The sequence below is a fragment of the Cephus cinctus genome, unplaced genomic scaffold (assembly GCF_000341935.2).
Source record: "Cephus cinctus unplaced genomic scaffold, Ccin1 Ccin1_scaffold0330, whole genome shotgun sequence".
NCBI classification, from domain to species: Eukaryota; Metazoa; Arthropoda; class Insecta; order Hymenoptera; family Cephidae; genus Cephus; species Cephus cinctus.
Genome location: NW_014333027.1, coordinates 3,220,889 through 3,241,754, shown reverse-complemented (window position 1 = coordinate 3,241,754; position 20,866 = coordinate 3,220,889). Strand labels below are relative to the sequence as shown.

The window sequence follows — 20,866 nt, the reverse complement described above, 5'->3', positions numbered from 1 at the left end:
AAGCACTAGTAGTCCCAGTAATATTGCAAATTTGAATTCAAACCAGGGCACAATTACAATAGATGAAACGGAAACACCGATTGTAGATTATGAAGGAAATTATTATACTTTGCGACGAGGAAATTATGAGCTCGCGCCATCATCGGGTAAACCTATTTCCGGACGCTATCTTATCGATGATATATCGTCTGTCGCCTATTCTGACGGTTCTATACGCACAATTAAATCTGGTCATTTTACTCAAACTTCTAAAAGATTTGATAATTCAGCTCCCAATTCTATTAGTGATTTGAGTCAAAATTATGATGAAAGTACCAGTCCAAGTTCAAGTACACAAAGTGATAACGAAGGAGAAGCATATGTTTCTAACAATAATTTGAACAGACAGGATGAATCCGAAATGGAAAGATTGATAAAATTCGTTACATCTATGGATGCCACAAGTGAATCGTCTTCATCCACTGATCCAAATTCTTGGTCACCAGCTGATGGCGATAGTACTAGTTCCTCCAGTTTAAGTTCTTCAACAACCAGTACAAGTAGCGGCATTCCGGAATACTTAATACCTGATTTTATGCCGACACAGAAAATTTCAAAACTTATTGAAGAACTTTCTTCATTGCTTTCTTCTTTGAGTAATCCTAATTCTTCATCGGGACCTTCAAGCTCTTCAACTTTTAGCTCATCCACTAATTCTTATCCTATGAATAGTGGATTACCGAGTAGCACTGTAGCTGAACTTCAAAAATTATTAACAATTTTAAGTACCCTGCAATCATCAATAGCCAAATCATCCTCATCGAGTGCGAGTTTCTCATTCAATAACGAAAATTCCGGATCACCCCAATATACTAGCTCTGCTACTTCAGATGCTGAATCTCAATCATCCAGTACTGATCCCTCATCAGAATCACAAATTTCCTCCCCACTTATCCAACTGAACAATTCACCCTTGGGTTCATCCTCTGGAAAATTTCCAAGTTCGCCATTATATCCAGGACTAGACAAGTTACAGATAAACAGCGGCCATGACACACGGGTTATTATAACACCTGGTTGTTCAAAACTAACTGACATCCCATCTTCAGATTCTATATCTGATGGCACTTCTGCATCATCTGGAACATCCTCATCTGATTTATCTTCATCCACTTCAACTTCATCTAGTTCATCTTCATCGAGCTACCAAATCGCTGACCCTGCATCCGGAAATTCATTCCCAAGGGATGAAATTTCGACTTCGACTTCTGGTTCCTCTGCTAGTTCCAATAATCGTTATCAAGGATTCGACATAAACTCTGATACCGCGGATTACACATTGGTACCAGCATCTGTCGATGGGTCGTCAGGATTTGCTTCCGGACATCCGCCAAGAATTGCTTCGGGTCAGTATAGTAACTCTGGTAGTAGCTCTGGTTATGGTAGTGTAACATTACCAAGAACTAATGTCATTTCCGCTATTGGTGATGAAAATATGGTACCTGGTGATCAGGTACAGGTCATTACCAAAAACGGAGTTATACTTAATGGTTACGTTAATGATTCACATGGTCCCATCACTTTTGTCCCTAGCGATCCATGGATTCTACTAAATGATTCCGAAGGAACCGGGAAGATATGGAAAATTTCTTCGAGCAATTTTAATGACGACGACTTCGACCATTTAGAACAATGCGGTTGTATCGATGATTAACCTAATCCGGCAGCTATTTCTTTCGTGTCTTGTACTACCTCATGTGAACCTAATGCATAAATAATCTTTTTCTTGAGCATATAAAAATATGTATTATGTAAAAAGTGACTGTTTCCCTGAAAAATGCAATAAAACAAAAAAATAACTGTACCAATTCAATCGTATACATTGTCGTAAGTCCTTCCCGAGCTTGTGTGAAATTGTGCCATCGACTAAAAATGCGTATGTAATTGAGCACGCGCGTTTATTTAAAAAATGTGCTGATGTTGCGACGAGTCGCGCGAATGAAGAAAGAAGAAGCGTAAAAATGTAAGAGAGAGAAGGAGAGACATTAAAAAACAATTGCGCGCATTCGCACACTGGCAAACTGACATCCGGCGACGTCGTGTCTCGGTACCAAGTAAAAATTCAACCTCTCGAAACCTGTTAAATATTAATTAGAAAGAAAGAGGAAAAGAACGAAAAAAATGAAGAGCTTAGCCGCTTTTCTTTGTCTGATTGCAATTCTACATATATTCAAAACGGTTCGAGTCTCCGCTGGAAGTTCGGAAGAGTCGATCGAGATGCCACCTAGAAGGGAACCTAAGAAGGAGTCGCAATATCATCGCGAACAGCAGAATCGACCGATTGTCGAATTGGTTTTGGGGATCCTGGATACGTTTCATGCATCTTCGAAGGCTGAACTGAGAAGGGCCAGACATAGGAAGGAGGAGCAAGATAAGTTGGCAAAGGAACAACTTGTGGAGAACGTTGAAAACGATATTAAGAAGGATTCTGAAAAATCCTGAAAATAGACAAAAGCTAAATTTGTGTCATAGTAGCGATAAGACTTTTATATTTTGTTGTTAATAAATATGACAGAAACTTCTATGTGTTTTTATTATTTATTAAGTCGATTATTTATGTTTTATCCACTTATACGTATTACAGACATTTTTCCTTGTATTTCATAATTTCGTCATTTCTGTAGTTTACATGTGTATGCTGACCGAGTACGTTATCCAGCGCGTGTTATCCGAATGGATGATGTAACCTTTGACCCGAAGTCTTATCGGATATAACCAATAGAATTAGAGAACTGCGAGTAAATATATAATGCTTGGAAGTTTCTCGTTATAGTCAGCAACGAGACTGCTCTTCGTGTTCATCTTGTTGGACAATTTTTTTGTTACCTTTATTTTCGATTTATTAAAAGTCATCCACAAGATGGTTCGATTTATATTAGTTGCCATTCTGATCGCTTGCATCGCTTGCGAACTTCAAGTAAGTTACAAATATTGTTTGAAGATCATCTACTTCTTTTTTTAATCAGTTCTAACATTGAATCACTGCTTTTATGAGTATTCTTCATCCAATGATATTCTGTCGTAACACAATTAATTTATGCAAGCAAATGTTCATATATCTTTGCATTCCCGTTTTTGTTTACAGTAAAAATGTCCAATTAGTGATCACTGAATATTTTCTGTATGCATGATATCACTCAAATGCGTGGAAAAACTTGGATACTTAAACTTTTATTTAAACAACTTTTTGTGGCAATAATTTTGGACTGTACTTTAACAACCTTTTGATATTTAAATGTGTTCTTATATTTTCTGCTTTCCAGGCAACCCCAGTACCAGAACAAGAGACTAGTAACAAGAACGAGCTTGACAATGCTTTCAAATCTGCGATGGAGTCGATTCAACAAGGTATTCAAAGCATCCTGCAGGATCCTCAGCTGAATGGACTCTACAGGAATGGGACTCAGGCCCTTCAGAATGCTGCCGAGACTGTACGCAAGGAAATCGACAAAATCATTCCAAAAACCAATTAGAGTACGGAGCATGAGGCATTCAAAGAAATTGATTATAAGTATACACGTGCACCTGTATAAAATGTTCGTAAAATGTTAATAATAAATATAAAAATAATTCAACTGATTTTTCAATTATATTAAGACCAAACAGACCGTAGTCCTCTATACTATACGTTAATTAAAAAACTAGAAAAATATCTTAAAAAATTCACAGTATCAGGTAATGCAAACACCAAAAATTGTTTACTGTACGAAATAACTCATAACATTGTCCTCGATCGATCGACCTGTATTATTACCCGTTGCCAAAAACGCTGACTGTCGCTCGTCACGATTCGCTTACCTAATTTCTTTTTCTCATTGGATGAACGCACGAGGAGAGTACAAGAAAAAAATGACACATTCAGTCCGAATGGAAATTATCTTATTTATTTCCAACTTAAATAAGAATAAAAAAAATTTGTTTTGATTTCAGATAAAAAAAAATGTTGAAAAAAACTGATTCATCTCAAAAGCAAATATATAGAAATCTCCCTTATCACAAACCCGGATGTAGGAATAAAGGTTATTGGACACAAGACAAATGAAATTTCCATTCTCCGAATTGGACTTTATTAATCATTCCTTGTTACGTCATGCATATCCAGAAATAAATCAGTAATCAACGAGCAATGCACGTTATCACATGCTACAGCGTGAAATATCATAACGTAGAATGATATTGCACCAATAAAATTAATATGGACAAATTTAATAGACAGATTGAAATATTAATTTAATTTTTCTAAAATCTTTATTGATAAAAATTAATATCAAAAGACCAATGTTGATATGATTATTTGAATAGGGGAGTACAAGAAGATAATGAGAAAGTTAGAAACGATGAATTCCTAGTAACCGAATAAAGATGGTCACAGTTCAAGGTCCCTCAATTGGACTCCGATACCGATAATAGTTCCAGAGGTTATTAAAACAATTTGTATAAAATACATGCATAGGAAATAAATAGTTTTGCGAATGCAGTTCAGTGATTCTACCAGAACATTATGCAATTGCACTAATATATAATAGAAATGAATTAATCGACAATTCAACTGCTGTAAAATTGACTAAAAATATTTTTTTTTCATTACTAATCATTGCAACGAATTAATGTTGACAACCCCCATGACAAATATGACGTATACATTTCTAATATGTATAAACAACTTTTTCCCTTGATATACTTAAACCGTTATTTATATAATATATTTTAGATAGTAAGGAATGACACTCTATATTGATATTGTCACCTCTAATATCTATATATAAAAATGGTCTAGGATTTCTTACGCAAGCATTGATCAATACTCTTCGCATTGCAGTTTGATTTCTAAGTTATATACATGCGCAAATGATAAACTGTACCTTGTACATCGCGAGAACGGAAAATTCTAATTGTCAAGATAACAGTTAAAAGTTCATATGGCATTTCACAATAAAAATTTATTTCTTCCATAAGCCAAATTTTTACTAAAAAATTTTCACGTTTCTGCATAACTGCGAAAAATTGAACTTTCTCTTGAGAGATTTAACAGACATAATTTATATTTTTCATACTTATCGAGAACAGGACATTGTTTTTTCTTTACATTGCTTTTAGTCGTTTTTTTCTTAGATAAATTAAGAATTTCCTAATGGCTCTTAGAGATACAACAAATTCCATTCAGAAGTAACAGCGCCTTATCAGTGACTTCCTCTTTACAGGATTGATTATCAAGGCCGATAATTTTTAAGTCAATTGTACCGTTTAACGGACTGTAGGTATCCCGTGGGTCCTAAGAATGCAATGTACAGGGCGTTCCAAAAGTATTAAGACATATTATTATATTATTACGTATGCATTGATATTATTGACTAGACATATTCTGGGGAAAACAAAATCGTCATAACCCCTAAAAAAATATAAAAATATTCAAGAGATTATGGTAGCACGTGCGAAAATCGATATGATACTATTATAACTACAAGTTCCAGTTAGTGAAATAACGAGGATCCCCAGAAACAAAGTATAGCAAAATATAATTATAATTTATTAATTTTCACTAGGCATTCGTAAGTAACTTATTTTTGTGAATATAAAAATCGCAGTGCGACGCAAATAATTTGCAACGTCAATAATGACGTAATAAATTCTAATTAAATTCCAATAACATTGCATATGCTAATAGAATATATTTGATTGAAACTTTCCCCGCTTCACTTTCCCCCGAGTCTTGACTTCCGCTTTACCTGATTACAATATTAATTAGCTCAATACACTCGAAGAATTCCAATTGAACATCGGTTTGATAATAGGTAGGCAGTGCGCAGTAATAAAACTGTCAGTGATCCATAGATCCGTGACTGTGATGCATCTGATGCTTTGGTGTGTGAATTTTGGTCTCTTCTCTCAATGGGCTAAAAAATAAAAAACTAGAAGTACCGTTGTTCTTGGGGGCTCATAGTATACATATAGTGTTACTAAGTGGTTGATATCCTCCTCCTACTTCTTCACGACGGTTGAGTTCGTGGTGGTTGTCTTTAAATGATAATACACACTTTGCCCTGACATCGTAGATAAGGTTTGACTATAAAACGGCAACGCTTCACGAAGATTGCATCAGTTCTCTCCTAATAGTCGAAGTGTCCTGAACAGTGTTGAGCACAATGAACAAGTTTGGAGCTTTCTTCATCCTGATGGCCGTCCTCGTCTGTGGACAGGCCCGCGTCGCTAGGGAAGTACCCGCCAATCAGCCTGTTCAACTATCTGATCTGATCGCTCAGGCTCAATCAAATATCAACAACCTCGGGACCCAGATCCAGCAGCAGCTGCAACTGATCGATCAGGAGACAATTGTCAACACTATTAAGAATCAGAGTAGCACTTTAGCCTCCAACGTGCAGTCATACGTCAACCAAGTTTCCGAGGATGTGAGTAGAACGAATGCAAGACAAAAAACTGATACCTTACAAATTTTTGAGTCAGTCAGTCAGAAATAAATCGAATCGAAATATGCATTTGCAATTAAAGATTAATCGATATGCCCAATCGAATGAATAGATATACAGGTTATCAGTTATAATGCGAGTAAAAATTTATTTGCATAATTCATATCTGAGCACTGTGACAATTCAATATTTAATTGAAAGGTTAAAACTTTTGCCGAATAATAGATGCTTTAACGGGGGTACAAATTTTTGTTTTATAGGTTAAATCCAAGAGCCCTGAAATTGAAAAACTGTGGGCTGACATTAAGGGCAAGTTGTCCAAGGCTGTAAATGACATCAATGCCCAGTTGCCTGATGGCCAACAACAAGCTGCTGAACTTCAGGCTAAATTTAATGCCGGTATTCAGACCATTGTTCAGGAATCTGACAAGGTTGCCAAATCTATCAGTCAGAACTCCAGCAAGGTTCGGGAGGAGGTTGCAAACTTCACCAAGCAAGCTGTTGACATTGCTGTACAGGCAACGCAAAACCTGAATAATCAGCTGCAGCAGGCGGCTAAATCCAGTTAATGATTTTCATCGTATTCCTGAAACTCAATGCTCTGAATTTTTACGTGACAGTTATTTTCTATGGAAATAAAAAGTATTCTTATTATTTTACGCTGTATACAGTTATTTTATTAATACTTTTTTTTTCACATACAACCATTGCGCTTACCTTTTTTTTTCTTATTAAGTATGAATTACAAACACTTTTATGTAATTAACTCATTAATCAAAGTCTTCGTCGCTTTGAAATATATCGTTACTTTCATATCGATTGGACGATGGTCTTATCATTCGAAATGATGTTGGTGGTGGATGAACACATTTTGGCAACCATTGCCATAGGTATGAAGCTGCTTTAACCATGGCCCCCATGGCTTTTGATGCTATCACACTCATAGTACTTGGTGGTTCTGATTGTTCCATTTGTCTGACTGACGTAATGCACACTGAGGGTGCGCCGAGAGCCTATTCGTAGTAAATAATAATAATTTTTATAAATACATTGAGCTTATTAACAATTTGTATATTACAATGTCTCCTGTTATTTTATCCAATAATTTTTTTAATTTCAAGTAACTTTCTTTTTTAGTCAATATTTTTGCACTCAAAATTTGTACGTAACACTCACCAGCTCTATTGACGCTATTAAGATTATCCACAAGATAAAAAATAATATCGCAGACAATCGGCACGACACGTGCATTTTCGGCTTCTTTTCGACAAACTGTCATCGGATTGAACGTGGTTTCGTGCGATAACTGACTTCCGGGATTGGCAATGTCATTGAAATGTTTTTGCACACAATGAAAACATATATATATATTTTACATATAACTTAACCGTAGGTATAGATACAGTGTCGAGTTTCAAAAATCAGTTGGGGATGCTGCTTAGAAGAATTTTTATTGTGATTATTGTAATTGGATTTTGTGTTTTGGAAAATTTTGCAAAAAAACCATTAAATCCTGATATTTTGAAATATCATCCGCGCGCTAAACAGGTGCGATTTCGGAAAAATTCATAATCGAATCACAGATTTTCTGGACAAACTAAGGACAACAATAACTTTTCTGTTTCGAAGGAATGGCTGAGATTTTCGCGGAACAGAAATGCGGTACCGAGAGAAATATATTTCTGGAACGATGTAAAAAATCATATACGAAGATTACTGACTTTTCACCTTAATCTAAGAAATGACGAGCAACTTAAAACATCGGCAATGTAAATTTTCTTAACCTTATGATCAAATCAAATTTTCCTTTAGGCATATGTGTGTTGCCATTTCTCTGACACCTGTTTGATAAAGTTATTCCTGGTCAGACGGTAAAATGCAATATTAATCGTGCATGCAAATACACAAAATGCAAGGTTGCATATACTCGCCTGAACATTCTCTCAGTCGTCGCGAATTCGCAAAGGCTAATGCATGTTGAAGACCGACCATATCCAATGGTCTTTTATTTAAACGCACGGAAATTGTTTTCGATTTAAAAAATTACAAAATCGATTCTGACAACAAGTGTTAAAAGAAATAAAGAAATGGCGGCGATATCGAATACGATCTGTGCATTGTTTTTCATTGCCTTACTGGTGAGTATCATTTATTTATTGATTCTTTTTTTATGTAAATAATTAAATAACGATTGTTACGATTCTCATGAAATATGCAATAACCCTGTGCAGCGTAATGTCAAATATTGATATGTACAGTCGAATCGAAAAACAAGATATGGTTCAATCGTAATTAAAATATGTTCGTATAAGTAGAGCACCATAAAGGAATACTTGTTTAAGGAATATCAGTAGATTGTATTTATACGAGTGTTTATTGTGCATTTTTGGTATAGAAACGAATAATTTGGTTGAATCGTTAATTAGAAATTAATTGATAACTTGAACAAACATTTATAATATATCTGCCAATACGTGTCCTTGTGCGCAATTCAGATATCCAAAAACAAAATTGATCTTACCAGAGTAATAAAAATTTTAGTTACCAAAGAAATGTTTCCGGATGGCTGAATAAATTTTATATAATTCTACTGTAACATTTACAAATACTTTAAAAAATATTTGGCATATTAAAAAAAATGCAGGTCATGGTACATAGTGAGGAGAAATTGACAAGCAAGGATCACGATGAACTTCTGGAAAAACTGGCAAGTTTCATTGCTCAAAGGGAAGCCAGCACGACAACGCCAAAGCCGAAGTTAACCTTACCGTCAAGGAAGGACGAGACTGAAGTAGAAAGAGCTGACAGGATTAACAAAGGTTTCGAGAGGATGATTCAATTTGTGAATGTTCTGGGTCAAGTAGACAGTTTCATATCGGATAGAACAAAGAATGTTGTGAAAAAATTGAATGCTATGTATGAGGTAGATGAAGCCGCGAATTCTAAAAGAGGACGTAGACACTATTGAAATTGGCGTCATGTAAATCTAATGAAATTAATAAAAATTATACAGTTATTGTTTCACACGTGGTGCATACTGTCGACCTAAGAGAATCCTTAATGTTCAACATTTTCCAAGGTGTAAATCGTTGGTCATTCACATTACAGACACCTAACGGTAATGTAAGCAATGTCCAATTAATGGCCGCAGCCCATTTTAAGAAAGGATAATCCTCCATATTGCAAGTCGTAAAATAATTACTTGCAAGTTCAGCCCATCCTATGAAGAAATTTTCCGAAGGGTAATTAAAGACTTGAAATCCTTAAATGATGAGTTCGTATATATATACAGCTAGAATAGTTTCCATAGGACTTCAGTTCTTCCTGATCGTCCTGCAATGCAGACAGTAGTTCGATCTAGACAGTTTGGTTTTAATTAATTGAATTTTCGTAAAAGTTTACTCAGTCAAAATGTGGCCAACACTTTTGATTTTGTTACCACTGGTGGTCGCGTATTCGAATAATGATTACTGTTCAATTTGTGGCGATCATACAATGTGTCGATTTCAAGTGAGTTGAATTATAAAAATTGATAATTTCATTAGAATATTAAATATATTACTGATATATTATTCATATTTAGGGAGTTGGATCTGCTTGTGGCAGCGGTGTTACTAGCGGAGTTTCCACTGCCGAGGCTCAGCAAATCGTGCAGTTGCACAATAAATATAGGTCAATAGTTGCAACTGGTAATGAAAGACGTGGTGCACCTGGACCACAACCTTCGGCAGCTGATATGCAAGCATTGATATGGGACAATGATTTGGCTCAAGTAGCTCAACGATGGGCGGATCAGTGTATTTTCCAACATGACTCATGCAGAAACGACCGTAAGTTTATTTAAATAATTTATATCGGTAAAAATTAATCTACAATAAAAATATCAATATGGTGAAGGCTAAGACGAAAGTCAAATTTAAAAAATATTATGTATGATTTTAGCACGATTTCAAGTTGGACAAAACATCTATTGGAGTTCTGGGGGTGAAGATAATCAATGGAATGAAGCCATTCAGGCCTGGTACGATGAAGTAGTATCTGTAAATGGCCAATCAGCTGGAAATTTCCAATTTGATCATTCTACTGGTCACTATACTCAACTGGTTTGGGCAAAGTCTCGTTTTATCGGTTGTGGACGTACTCGTTATGACGGAGGTTTTAGGAACCAGGCTGATCAACCCATTGCTTACGTTTTATCGGAAACGAAAAATAAAACTGTTTCTGTTCAGCGTAAATCAATAATGAGAAGATCTAATGATAATTCGGTAGGGTTTTTTGGTGGTCTGCAACCTACTGCAGCTGGAGCCCAAGGGGCGATCACAGGATTCGGTAGTCAGCCGCCAGTGAATAATTCTGTACAGGTAAGATTACTTTCGTTTGTTTCTCTATTGACTAATAGTGAGTTGCATTCATTGTGAGCTGTTTTTTGTTGACTATAATAACTAATATTTTATATATTTTTCAGCCACCTCAACAGACACCGCCAACTTCAAATCCGGAAATGATAGCAGGTAATTTTTTCAAAAGTCCTACAGTTAACGCACATCAATATCCTTTTGGTCAAATTGATTAAATTACATTTTCGTTAGGTGCAAAATAACGAAAATTATAATGATGAAGTAACTGATGATTCAGAACTATGGTGATATTAATATCCCAATACAATTGGAAAGTTCAATAATTACAAGTTCCGTTTACTTTTGCAGCAGGAAGCAATCAAGAACCATTTAATCCTGGCAATTCTCAAAATTATCCAGGGTATGGATCGAATCCTGCATTTGGTGCAGGTTCTAGTCCAGACTTCAACCTCAGTCCAGAATCGAACCCTGAATTCGAATCAAATTTAGGGTATGGAGTGAATTCTGAACTCGGAGCATATCCCGGGTCAGGATTGAATCAATCGTTTGGATCAAATCCTGGATTTGAATCTAATTCAGGAGCCAACCCACCACATCCAGTGAGCTCTTACCCACAGTTGGGATCAAATGCTTCCTTCTATCCTACGAACCCTCTAGGAAACTTCCTGCAAAATCCATTCTTAGGAGGAAATGTCAATCCCGCCTTAATTACATCATCAATCGGCAATCTGGTTGCTCCAGTTGTTGGTCAATTACTTTTAACTAGGGATACTCCAAGTCATCCGGTGGAAACTAAACTCAAAGTGTACAGGCTCCCGACATATGCTGAAATGTATTTACAAAACCGTGTCAACTATGACAAAACATCAAATCAAGCAACATTTCAACAAAATAATAGACCACAGTATGGACTCTTAGAACCTAGACCAATAGCGCCACCTCCGACAGTTGTGAGTATTTACAAATTTTTAAACACCTACAATCTGCATTTTAATCATGAGTGCATAAGTTTGCTCACCTGATCAAATCTTTTTTCTCTCTTTAGCAAAATCCCATGTATCATATACCTCATAATGGTCCAATACGCCCTATTCAAAATGGCATCTTTGGTCATTCAAATGTTGATAAAGACAATGGGTTCAATGATTGGTTCAACCAAGGATATCAACAAGGGTTCTCATCGTTAAACTCCCCTAATGGAGCTGCTAGTGGCGGCGGATCAAATCAAATGCTAATTTGTAATTATGGTCCTGCAGGAAACTTCCTTGGGTCTCCGATGTATATTCCAGGGCCACCATGTTCCAGATGTCCTTCAGGCACCCAATGCCAAAATGGACTGTGCACTTAATTTATTGAACTTGCAACAGCAGTATCCTAGTCTAAGTTCTATCATATCTAAACATTTGTACAAACTTGCATTCTTTAAAAATCCATCTGATATCATTACTTTTTGAAGATTACGTGAAAATCCATAATATCAATTCAGTTCTCAAAATAAATATATAGTTAGATTATCATGAATTGTAATACAGTAATGCGTTCATGGTGCATATCTATATTTTCCATATAGCAGTATCAGAATGAACATTATTCATAAATATTCACCAGCCTGGTCATTGAGTATGCGTACACTCTGCATTTTCCAAATCTTTATTTTGCTCTAGTACAGAAGCTCCTGAAGGAATAACATCTTCATAAAATTTGCATAAATCTTTAACGCTGACAAAATATAAATCATTAAATCTATTTCACTAAATTAATGAAAAAAAATATCTTACACGTATTGGATCTAACTTATTAAACGCTATGTATCATTAATCTAATATTCTATGTTCGACTAGGATTCCTAAATCTAGTTTCTTTGAAAAGTCCCTCATGTATCAGTTGTACTAGGATAGCCTATCTAGATCCATCCATTTCACAATTGATAGAAGATCAATCATTAATTTCAATTCCTGTTAGATTTCTATTTATTTATTTCCGATATGTTGGTAATGCTTGTGCTTTTGGTCCTTGCGCTCCTAACGTCTTACTGCCTGTAAACGCTTCAACTTGCTATTATACATCATTGTCTTCATTTTAATAAAAATTATATAATGCTCCACTGCCTTGTAAGCTATCATTCATATAACAAGTAAAATCCCTAGGATAAAATCTCATAAATATTACTATGGCTATAAATCATTAATTTCATTATATCCATATAAGAATCATTTGAAACTGTATATAGTTCGTTGTCACCCGACGAATTATGTATTATCACATCCGTAAACAAAGCCATCTATACAACTTATTAAAAATTGTAACAATGAAAAAGACTTAACAAAAATTTTAGCTGTACCAGCGCACTAGTGGCAATAACAACAATTTTTAGAAACTTCCATATATTATTGCTGTATTTGACCATCGAATGAAATCTTAAGGGACTTTTTGTATACCTCGTACGTATGTATATAGAAATTATTAATGTACTATCGATATTGGTCGAAGGTTTCTAGGGAAAAGAAAATTCACATATCTTTACTGTGCCGGACAGATTTTGAAAAGGCCACGTGACGCATAACACGTCCAATAAAAATCGTTGTTATTCCGTTCGGACAAAACATTCTCTTTTACTTTCCAAAAAGTTCAATGCCAATCTCAAACCTGATCTATACTCTACAGTTTTTTCCAGCAATATACAATTCAAGGAATGCTTGTAGCTACCGTGTTAAAAAAAAGATTTCACCTTGCTTCTCGTTGTTTACGACGTATATTGCGTAATTTCGTTTCTTCTGGTTTTTTAAACTACACTAGTACCATGGCCCCGGGCTGTATGCAATACTAATTAAATAAAACGTTCTTCCGTTGTTTAAGTTTGCATATTTGTGGGGCTTTTCTTTTGTTACTTCCGAGTTCATATGTTCATATTTAATGGCATAAGCGGTACATACTTGTCGCTAGGGCGAAACTTGTATTGCGAGCAAAGCAAGTCGGAAACTGCTTCCGCGTAGCCAGTTCTGAAAGCAGATATTTTTTACATTGTAGAAAATTGTAAAAAAAAAGTATCAAGCGATCAATATTATTTCCAAAATATTTTTTAAGCCCATCACCAATCCCATTTCCATCACCAGAATGCGTATAAACATTTTGAAAAAAAAAACCTTTACTTTTCGACAAAAACTCAGCAATCTACACTTTCAATTCAGCAGAGATTTGTGTGATGCTAGATTATCGAGCATCTTGAAAATAAATTGTAGCAATGCCAATTTTGGCTGTAGATGTTCTAACAGTCGAGACTTACGGCTTCTCTCCCAAGCACTAGTATCATATCTCGGAGAATTTTCCCATTGCATGGGACAACTGAAATAATCGAACAAATCTCAAAATTCAGTTTTCGTATATCAGAAAATAAGTTTTTTCATTTTTGCATATATAATAGAAATCGGATTTTACCCTGGTGCAAGTCTGCTGCAAAACTTGCAAAAAAAAAGATTCACAGACCTTTTACAAGCTTCAAAGCAGACCTATGCCAGATTGATTCCAGATTTATCTGATTGCTCCTAGGACAAGTCAAACATATTTCCAGGGACCAGACACGTAATGGGCATTCATAGATGGTAGTTGAAAATATTTTTTTAAAATTCACTTTGGGATACACGGCACGGGAATTCTAACCTAATTTAACCAAACAAAAGATTGACTGAGTCTAGCCATGGAAAAAATGTTAAGATTTAGAGCGAGCATCGCTTTTTCCACAGCACAAGTATTTCACAAACCTGTATAGCATCGTCAATGGAACTTTAAACGTTCCATAGTTGATCTATAACCGCACGTGTTAAATATATGAACATGTTTGAGCCATGTCTCGAAAGCGTCGAATATCCCCGAAATACACTGTGGATATAATACACACGATATAATAATTATATTAATTTACCTTTGCCACTGAGAACATGGCCGTCTCTCCTTGAAACATGTTACTTGAATAACGTTGAAAAAAAGTGCACCCAACGTATTCGCCACTTCGGTGTTAAGATTTTGTAAACACCGACGAAACTGGGCGTCGCAATCGCAATGCGACCTGGTGAACGGCGAATTGTTACATATCCCATGAATGCACTGATTAGGTGCAATAGTTGCGGGACAGTGATCATGTTCCCGACAGCAGGCATCCTCGGCTGTATGTTGTCCCAGTTCGTCGTAAGACTTGGCCAGACTACCTGGGCCGCACCATTTCGTACCAGGGTAAATGAGGCCACCACCTGGTGCTTGATTCTGGAGAAATTATATGAATCAGGCGTCACGATTGATCTAGTGAACTCGTTGTGACTGAGGCTGAGAATTTTTCGTTATAAACAGAACGGAGACAAGCAGATTTACCATGGGACAAGACCGCTTGAACGTTGTTATACAGCATCTTATGCATTCGTCGTTACAAACAAAATTAATTTTGCGTGTATAGAACTTTTGAAATCGGAAGTGCTTCTCATATGACAATGTTATGACAATGTTACTGCTTCATCTATAACCGGAACTTAACTTCTCGTGTAAATTTCAAGTCGAACGTTTCAGCAGTTCCTCCGTAATTTTGCCCATAGGAATCTACCCGCGCAGGTAGCTAACGGAATATTCCGGAATCTGCGCATGCGCTTTGTCGAAGCCGTAATTACCGAACGTCTGTAAACGTAGCTGTTCTATTTATGTATGTCCGGGCACTAAATATGCGTCTTAAATTCCAGTTTGATCGGTTTAGTCACGTTTTTCTAATTTTTCTCGAAAAATGTATGCAAAATCCCCAAAAAATACATGTACGCACGCAGTTTTCTACAACAAATGCATAAGAGATACGTGATTTACTCATAAAGTTACAGAAACGTATGTCAAAATATAATAATAAAAAAAATGTTACTACAAAACCATGTATGTGTATACGTTATAATAAAAATTGCATGCGGAGTCAGGTGTGACTTTCTAAAAACTTCAAGGTTTTCGATCTGTCAAAGAGAAACACATTGAACATGTGGAACGACTGTACGTAAAGGGGTATTACTGCTGTCACATGTTTGAGTGGAAATTTAATAATAGCCAATTAGTAATAATTACTGTTGTTCTTGAATTGTAAACAACCCAAAGGACTCAAAATAATAGAGTCTTAAATTAACGCTACCTTGCCTTTATTACGAGATGCTTTGCAAGTCTCTTCAAGGTCCGCCACCAGGTTACTGGACATTTGACGAACTCTTCTCGGATCGGCACCCAGCATCATCCTCTGAATAATGCCTCTGTCCGTATAAAGCGAACAAAAAGGTGCGTCTGCGTTCAGTTCGACCATTCTGGACATTGTCGTATCTGCCACAAGGACGCTGGTGCTTCCTCTTTCGATCGAGAGTATCAAAACAACACCCAGAGTAAGGAGAATCATCTGAAACGATTGAGTTTTCTATACGTTACGCATGCAGAAAGCAACGAGGAACGTTCAGTAGGCGCAAGAACGAGGGCAGAGAAAATGAAGTAAATAAATGTGAACGGAAGACTAATATTATATGTTACCGAGGACTCTTCAATGTTAACACGATATAATTATAATTCATACTATTCCACAGTAATTAATCAATTGCCTACGATAGATTCCCTGATGCTGAACGACGTGGTAGAAGGCTAGATTAATTAATTTCTCGGTATTAACGCTGCGGGATACTTAATTAGTCCTTTACATTTTACCAATCAGGTACTTCTTTGTCATTCATTTTATTATTATTTGCCAATTTTTCTATTCAATGTCCTTAACCTTTCTTTATATCCGAATTAAATTCACTGAGGACATAATTTTTCTTTATGATAGTCTGAAAATATAATTAACTGATTCTGTTTTAATTAAAAATTTTAGAACCGACTTTTCAAAAATTCTCAACTGTCAAATCGGAGACATTTTTGAAAATTCTACAGCGATCCGAAACAGGCAACGATTCGATTTGAACTGAAGATGCTTTCATGAGAATGAAGGAATTATTCTTGAATTTTACTAGCTAATGCTTTATTCATGCTCGAAGCATTGAACGGTACTAGATCGAAGGTCCACAACCCGGTTGACCTTCCGAGTCAACATAAATCACATCTAATGATGCATCGTCAATTATACTGAAGCAGTTATGTAGATTGTATAATATCTCTTTTCTTTATACCTCTTCTTTTATATCTTCGACCGCATAACTTCCATTTCCTGAAATTCAATTTTTAGAATATTCGCATACAGACGCCTATGGGAAATTGAATTTGATTCCTTTTACAGTATTTCACATAAAGCAGAGCCAAAGTGCAAGGCTTTCAGCAATTACATTTTTTTTTCTCAGGAAGCACGTTATGCTCAGCCAATAATCATTGCACATATGTTTACTCCTATGTGTACTATGAGCCTCTGGTTGTACATACGTAATGACTTCAGTATAGTATAATACCTATCCATAGTATAATTGGTCCATGAGTAAAATATCTTAAAGTGACAGACAGGAACACGTGTTTCGCACTACCGATTCCCCTATTAAAATTTTCCAAATGCCAATGCTCTGTTGTCAAAAGCAACAAATGATTTTACATTGATTTTAATTGCATTGCCATACATTGCCACTGAAAAGAAAAAAGCACTGGTAATGGAATATTTCACTAAAGGGCATTCTACAATGCAATATAATATGAAATAAGCAATAAGATCTTCATTTGATATTTACGTACTTCCATTGGATCCTCCAATCAAGAAGGAGAAAATCGTTTTTAAAACCGAGCGTTTACTAAGTCTCTACGATTTTTATGACGTCTTGGACATAGCAACGATACGGAAGCGGTTGCTAGTGTCTTTAAGGACTTCACGGAGCACGAAACGTGATGAGTAACATCGAGCATGCTCCGTTCCGTAATTTATAACGGCTTACGTTAAAAATACATAGCAACGATACGGAAGCGATTTCTAGGGTCGCTAAGGATTTGACGGAGCACGAAACGTCATTGTCAAATGTCATTACCAGCTTTATAGACGAGGTCATTATCAATATCGTTAGAGAAATTAAATTTCTCTACGATAAAAGTCATCGTGACTTTAAAAATGAAGTAATGATTTACTTATCTGTATGAATAAACGCATACACATTTTTTTTTATATTTATATATTGACAGATAATAATAGGTGACAGGTAATGACATTTGACAATGACGTTTCGTGCTCCGTCAAATCCTTAGCGACCGTAGCAATCGCTTCCGTATCGTTGCTACGTATTTTTAACGTAAGTCGTTATAAATTATGGAACGGAGCATGCTCGATGTTAGTCATCACGTTTCGTGCTCCGTCAAATCCTTAGCGACCGTAGCAATCGCTTCCGTATCGTTGCTACGTATTTTTAACGTAAGTCGTTATAAATTATGGAACGGAGCATGCTCGATGTTAGTCATCACGTTTCGTGCTCCGTGAAGTCCTTAAAGACCCTAGTAACCGCTTCCGTATCGTTGCTATGTCCAAAACGTCATAAAAATCGTAGAGACTTAGTAAACGCTCGGTTTTAAAAACGATTTTCTCCTTCTTGATTGGAGGATCCAATGGAATTACGTAAATATCAAATGAAGATCTTATTGCTTATTTCTTATTCCTTATTTCTTATTATATTGCATTGTAGAATGGCCTTAAGGGCGTTGCATCTATCCATCTGTCACTTTAAGCTATCTTGCTTGTGGACGGACTATATACAATATTTACGAAAGAGCATGTGTCGCTATTGATGATAGCAATAAGACTTAACCTTTATCAAATAGAAAAATTTGCATTTTCTGTTATTCTCATTGCATCATTATACATTCTCAAGGAAAGGATTCATCGATGTTATCTTAATGGAATTATACTTAGATTTACTCAATGACGATCGTTGGCCATCTATCGGAAATCATCGACACTTGAAGTTCACGGGTGTTTCCATGAACTTTGAATTATTTTCGCTGACTTTTATTATTTTGTATCCTTTTCATTAAAATTATTCACCGAAAAGACATCTAACGATATTATCCAATAATATCGCCCTATCAGCTGTCCCACTTTTCATATGGGGAACTAGAACTGGAACACTTTAATAATCGAAACGAGCTTGATGACTCCGAGTGGGTCAACAAGCTCGAACTTGCCTCTTGAACCTGCAGATGCACGGGTCGACTGCAACTGCTATGAATGATGCGGCTCCCCCATTCAATTCTCAAGTCATCATTCCAATATGACTCAATCACGAAATTATATTCGCAAAAGAAACAATCATCGGGGTACAAGAAGAAAATAAGTTCAAATTGAAAAAACAAATCATAGATCTTTATCATCAATCAAGGATTTAACTGTCATTTTAATATTTATTAGGATTATTTCCCAAATGAAAAAATATTAAGGAATAATAATCACTTTTACATTAAATCCACTATTGACAATCGCATATCGTAAATATTGCAGCAAACTTATAAAATTTACGTAACTTCAGCAACTTCTACTTGCCATATAACAATAGAATTTATTGTAATTGAGCTACAACTGTCACAAGATCTGTTTGCTGGGATAATTATAAGTATTGTAAGTGACTATATAAATATTTTGTCTGTCGTTCGCAAAACTTTGTAAACTATAACTACACCCTCTAGACGTAAACTCCAATGTAATCAAACACAAGGTTAGTTTCCATGGTTCGACTATCGTGAAAATAAAGATCAATACGTCAATTAAACACGCAATTATCATATACGCATTGTAATAGTCTTTCTCACCTTTACTTTTACTGTCAATGTCTTTTTTATCACTGTACAAGGACAAAGCGCGTCACACGCTCACCGGCAAGATATCCTCACTGAGAAACTAAGAATCTAGGGATAAAGGATGCGTGAAACCAGATGGCGACGACTCCGTATGCGCAGGTTTAGCAAATGCTGCAGTGCGCAACAGCCACCCCAACTCTGGACAAGTTGAGTAGTTGATTACAACTACGTTTGATTTAGTAATAACCTTAAGAATCCTGTTACATTGCTACCCTTTACTTTAAGGTTGATGTTCAAGCTTCTACCCTCAATTCCATTGTACAGAGTAAATTGGTTTCAGTATAATGATATAATTTGTACACTAATAATACGTGTTAGCTAGAATAGAATTTCGCGCAGAAGGATTATCGTGTTATCATGACAGGATAGGACGAACGTGTCATTTACATTTAAAGACGATTTATCATCATTTTTATCTATTAGAACCTATCCGTGTAGTATGTATCATTAACGTGCTATAATAAAAAAAAAGTTGATGAAATTTTGAAAATTATTTTCAAAAAATTCAATTAATTTTTTATATGCAATAATAAGATTTGACTTACCCTATATTTAATATATCCGCCGGGATACGTTTTCTAATGAATAAGATAATCAAATTTTATATTTAAAATTTCGTAAATTTTTCTCTTAATTTTAAGTTAACAAGGTAAAATACACTGTTAATTTTTTTTCTCTTACGCGGACAACGGTCGCGATCGAACTGATCGGTTGAATGAGACGACAGGACACTAATGTCCATACACTTACGTATTTTATACTTGACTATATTCACATACATAGAGGGACAGGTATACGTAGATACATATGTATATTGAAGTATAAAGGGGAGATCCACATCACGTGATGCACGTGTATTTACACTTGTCGTTCATAAATACTTGGATCACTCAGTATATTACGTACATAGTGTAATGCGCAGATACACTAGTGATAGGCAAATTCCTTTACGGAGGATACGTTATATGAAGAACACATATTCAGTATAATATATTAATATTTAAATATAGATGCATTCAATGCCGTCATATAGTATTTTCATTATGCATCTTTCCTCTTCCTCTGTTGTGGTCTAACAAAAATTTGTCCGCCCTTTCACTTTTAAAAATATACCCAAGTGTAGTCTGTCCAAAGTGCTCGAGATCATTGGTGCGAAGTCATATGTCAAAGTCTTTATATAATAGCACTTAGACATTCCGAAAAAATAATGGTCATTATATTACTGGGAATTCG

The 20,866-nt window shown here is 35.6% G+C and overlaps 6 protein-coding genes across 17 annotated transcripts in view; 4 read left to right on the top strand and 2 right to left on the bottom strand.

Moving 5' to 3' along the window:
• Positions 1-1,852, top strand: part of LOC107266787 (serine-rich adhesin for platelets) — a 4,718-nt gene extending 2,866 nt beyond the window's left edge. For both annotated transcript variants that reach the window (XM_025084102.1, XM_015737643.2), the window contains 2 exons: positions 1-1,385; positions 1,573-1,852. The exon at positions 1-1,385 is cut by the window's left edge. In XM_025084102.1, the coding sequence (XP_024939870.1) occupies positions 1-1,385; positions 1,573-1,592 (1,405 nt within the window). In that variant the 3' untranslated portion in view covers positions 1,593-1,852. The remainder of the gene's footprint in view (positions 1,386-1,572) is intronic.
• A 4,265-nt stretch (positions 1,853-6,117) lies between these two features.
• LOC107266793 lies at positions 6,118-7,130 on the top strand. The gene is made up of 2 exons (XM_015737664.2): positions 6,118-6,446; positions 6,725-7,130. Exons 1-2 carry the CDS (start codon positions 6,183-6,185, stop codon positions 7,031-7,033), a joined length of 573 nt encoding a protein of 190 aa, XP_015593150.1. The 5' UTR covers positions 6,118-6,182; the 3' UTR covers positions 7,034-7,130.
• Positions 7,131-7,189: 59 nt separating this feature from the next.
• Positions 7,190-7,780, bottom strand: LOC107266796. The gene is made up of 2 exons (XM_015737667.2): positions 7,641-7,780; positions 7,190-7,477 (listed from the first exon to the last, which is right to left on the bottom strand). Exons 1-2 carry the CDS (start codon positions 7,713-7,715, stop codon positions 7,235-7,237), a joined length of 318 nt encoding a protein of 105 aa, XP_015593153.1. The 5' UTR covers positions 7,716-7,780; the 3' UTR covers positions 7,190-7,234.
• Positions 7,781-7,889: 109 nt separating this feature from the next.
• LOC107266794 lies at positions 7,890-9,488 on the top strand. Its single transcript, XM_025084110.1, has 3 exons — positions 7,890-8,233; positions 8,333-8,602; positions 9,109-9,488. Exons 2-3 carry the CDS (start codon positions 8,552-8,554, stop codon positions 9,430-9,432), a joined length of 375 nt encoding a protein of 124 aa, XP_024939878.1. The 5' UTR covers positions 7,890-8,233; positions 8,333-8,551; the 3' UTR covers positions 9,433-9,488.
• A 138-nt stretch (positions 9,489-9,626) lies between these two features.
• On the top strand, positions 9,627-12,391 carry LOC107266786 (nuclear pore complex protein NUP98B). Its single transcript, XM_025083853.1, has 6 exons — positions 9,627-9,974; positions 10,048-10,294; positions 10,407-10,825; positions 10,930-10,975; positions 11,171-11,772; positions 11,868-12,391. The coding sequence occupies exons 1-6, from the start codon at positions 9,876-9,878 to the stop codon at positions 12,168-12,170; spliced, it is 1,716 nt and encodes a 571-aa protein (XP_024939621.1). The 5' UTR covers positions 9,627-9,875; the 3' UTR covers positions 12,171-12,391.
• Positions 12,392-12,456: 65 nt separating this feature from the next.
• LOC107266792 (group 3 secretory phospholipase A2) lies at positions 12,457-20,348 on the bottom strand. Of its 11 annotated transcripts, none has more exons than XM_025084108.1 (6): positions 20,315-20,348; positions 20,179-20,211; positions 15,972-16,226; positions 14,742-15,079; positions 13,972-14,164; positions 12,457-13,821 (listed from the first exon to the last, which is right to left on the bottom strand). In XM_025084108.1, exons 3-5 carry the CDS (start codon positions 16,224-16,226, stop codon positions 14,002-14,004), a joined length of 756 nt encoding a protein of 251 aa, XP_024939876.1. In that variant the 5' UTR covers positions 20,179-20,211; positions 20,315-20,348; the 3' UTR covers positions 12,457-13,821; positions 13,972-14,001. The 11 variants fall into 11 exon arrangements, with proteins under 11 accessions (XP_024939876.1, XP_024939874.1, XP_024939873.1 ...); XM_025084106.1 differs by lacking the exons at positions 20,179-20,211; positions 20,315-20,348 and adding exons at positions 16,987-17,024; positions 18,825-18,900 and having other exon boundaries at positions 13,966-14,164; XM_025084105.1 differs by lacking the exons at positions 20,179-20,211; positions 20,315-20,348 and adding exons at positions 16,987-17,024; positions 18,825-18,900.
• Positions 20,349-20,866: the final 518 nt, after the last annotated feature.

Excerpts from the sequence above, each read along its gene's own strand:
- LOC107266793 (XM_015737664.2), top strand. The coding sequence starts at position 6,183 with ATGAACAAGTTTGGAGCTTTCTTCATCCTGATGGCCGTCCTCGTCTGT. Across the intron at positions 6,447-6,724 it reads TCAACCAAGTTTCCGAGGAT|GTTAAATCCAAGAGCCCTGA; the intron begins GTGAGTAGAACG and ends TTTGTTTTATAG.
- LOC107266796 (XM_015737667.2), bottom strand. The coding sequence starts at position 7,715 with ATGCACGTGTCGTGCCGATTGTCTGCGATATTATTTTTTATCTTGTGG. Across the intron at positions 7,478-7,640 it reads TAATAGCGTCAATAGAGCTG|GCTCTCGGCGCACCCTCAGT; the intron begins GTGAGTGTTACG and ends TACTACGAATAG.
- LOC107266794 (XM_025084110.1), top strand. The coding sequence starts at position 8,552 with ATGGCGGCGATATCGAATACGATCTGTGCATTGTTTTTCATTGCCTTA. Across the intron at positions 8,603-9,108 it reads TGTTTTTCATTGCCTTACTG|GTCATGGTACATAGTGAGGA; the intron begins GTGAGTATCATT and ends AAAAAAATGCAG.
- LOC107266786 (XM_025083853.1), top strand. The coding sequence starts at position 9,876 with ATGTGGCCAACACTTTTGATTTTGTTACCACTGGTGGTCGCGTATTCG. Across the intron at positions 9,975-10,047 it reads ATACAATGTGTCGATTTCAA|GGAGTTGGATCTGCTTGTGG; the intron begins GTGAGTTGAATT and ends ATTCATATTTAG. Across the intron at positions 10,295-10,406 it reads TGACTCATGCAGAAACGACC|CACGATTTCAAGTTGGACAA; the intron begins GTAAGTTTATTT and ends GTATGATTTTAG.
- LOC107266792 (XM_025084106.1), bottom strand. The coding sequence starts at position 18,885 with ATGAAAAGTGGGACAGCTGATAGGGCGATATTATTGGATAATATCGTT. Across the intron at positions 15,080-15,971 it reads CATCTCGTAATAAAGGCAAG|AATCAAGCACCAGGTGGTGG; the intron begins GTAGCGTTAATT and ends TAATTTCTCCAG. Across the intron at positions 14,165-14,741 it reads CCATGTTCTCAGTGGCAAAG|TTGTCCCATGCAATGGGAAA; the intron begins GTAAATTAATAT and ends CGATTATTTCAG.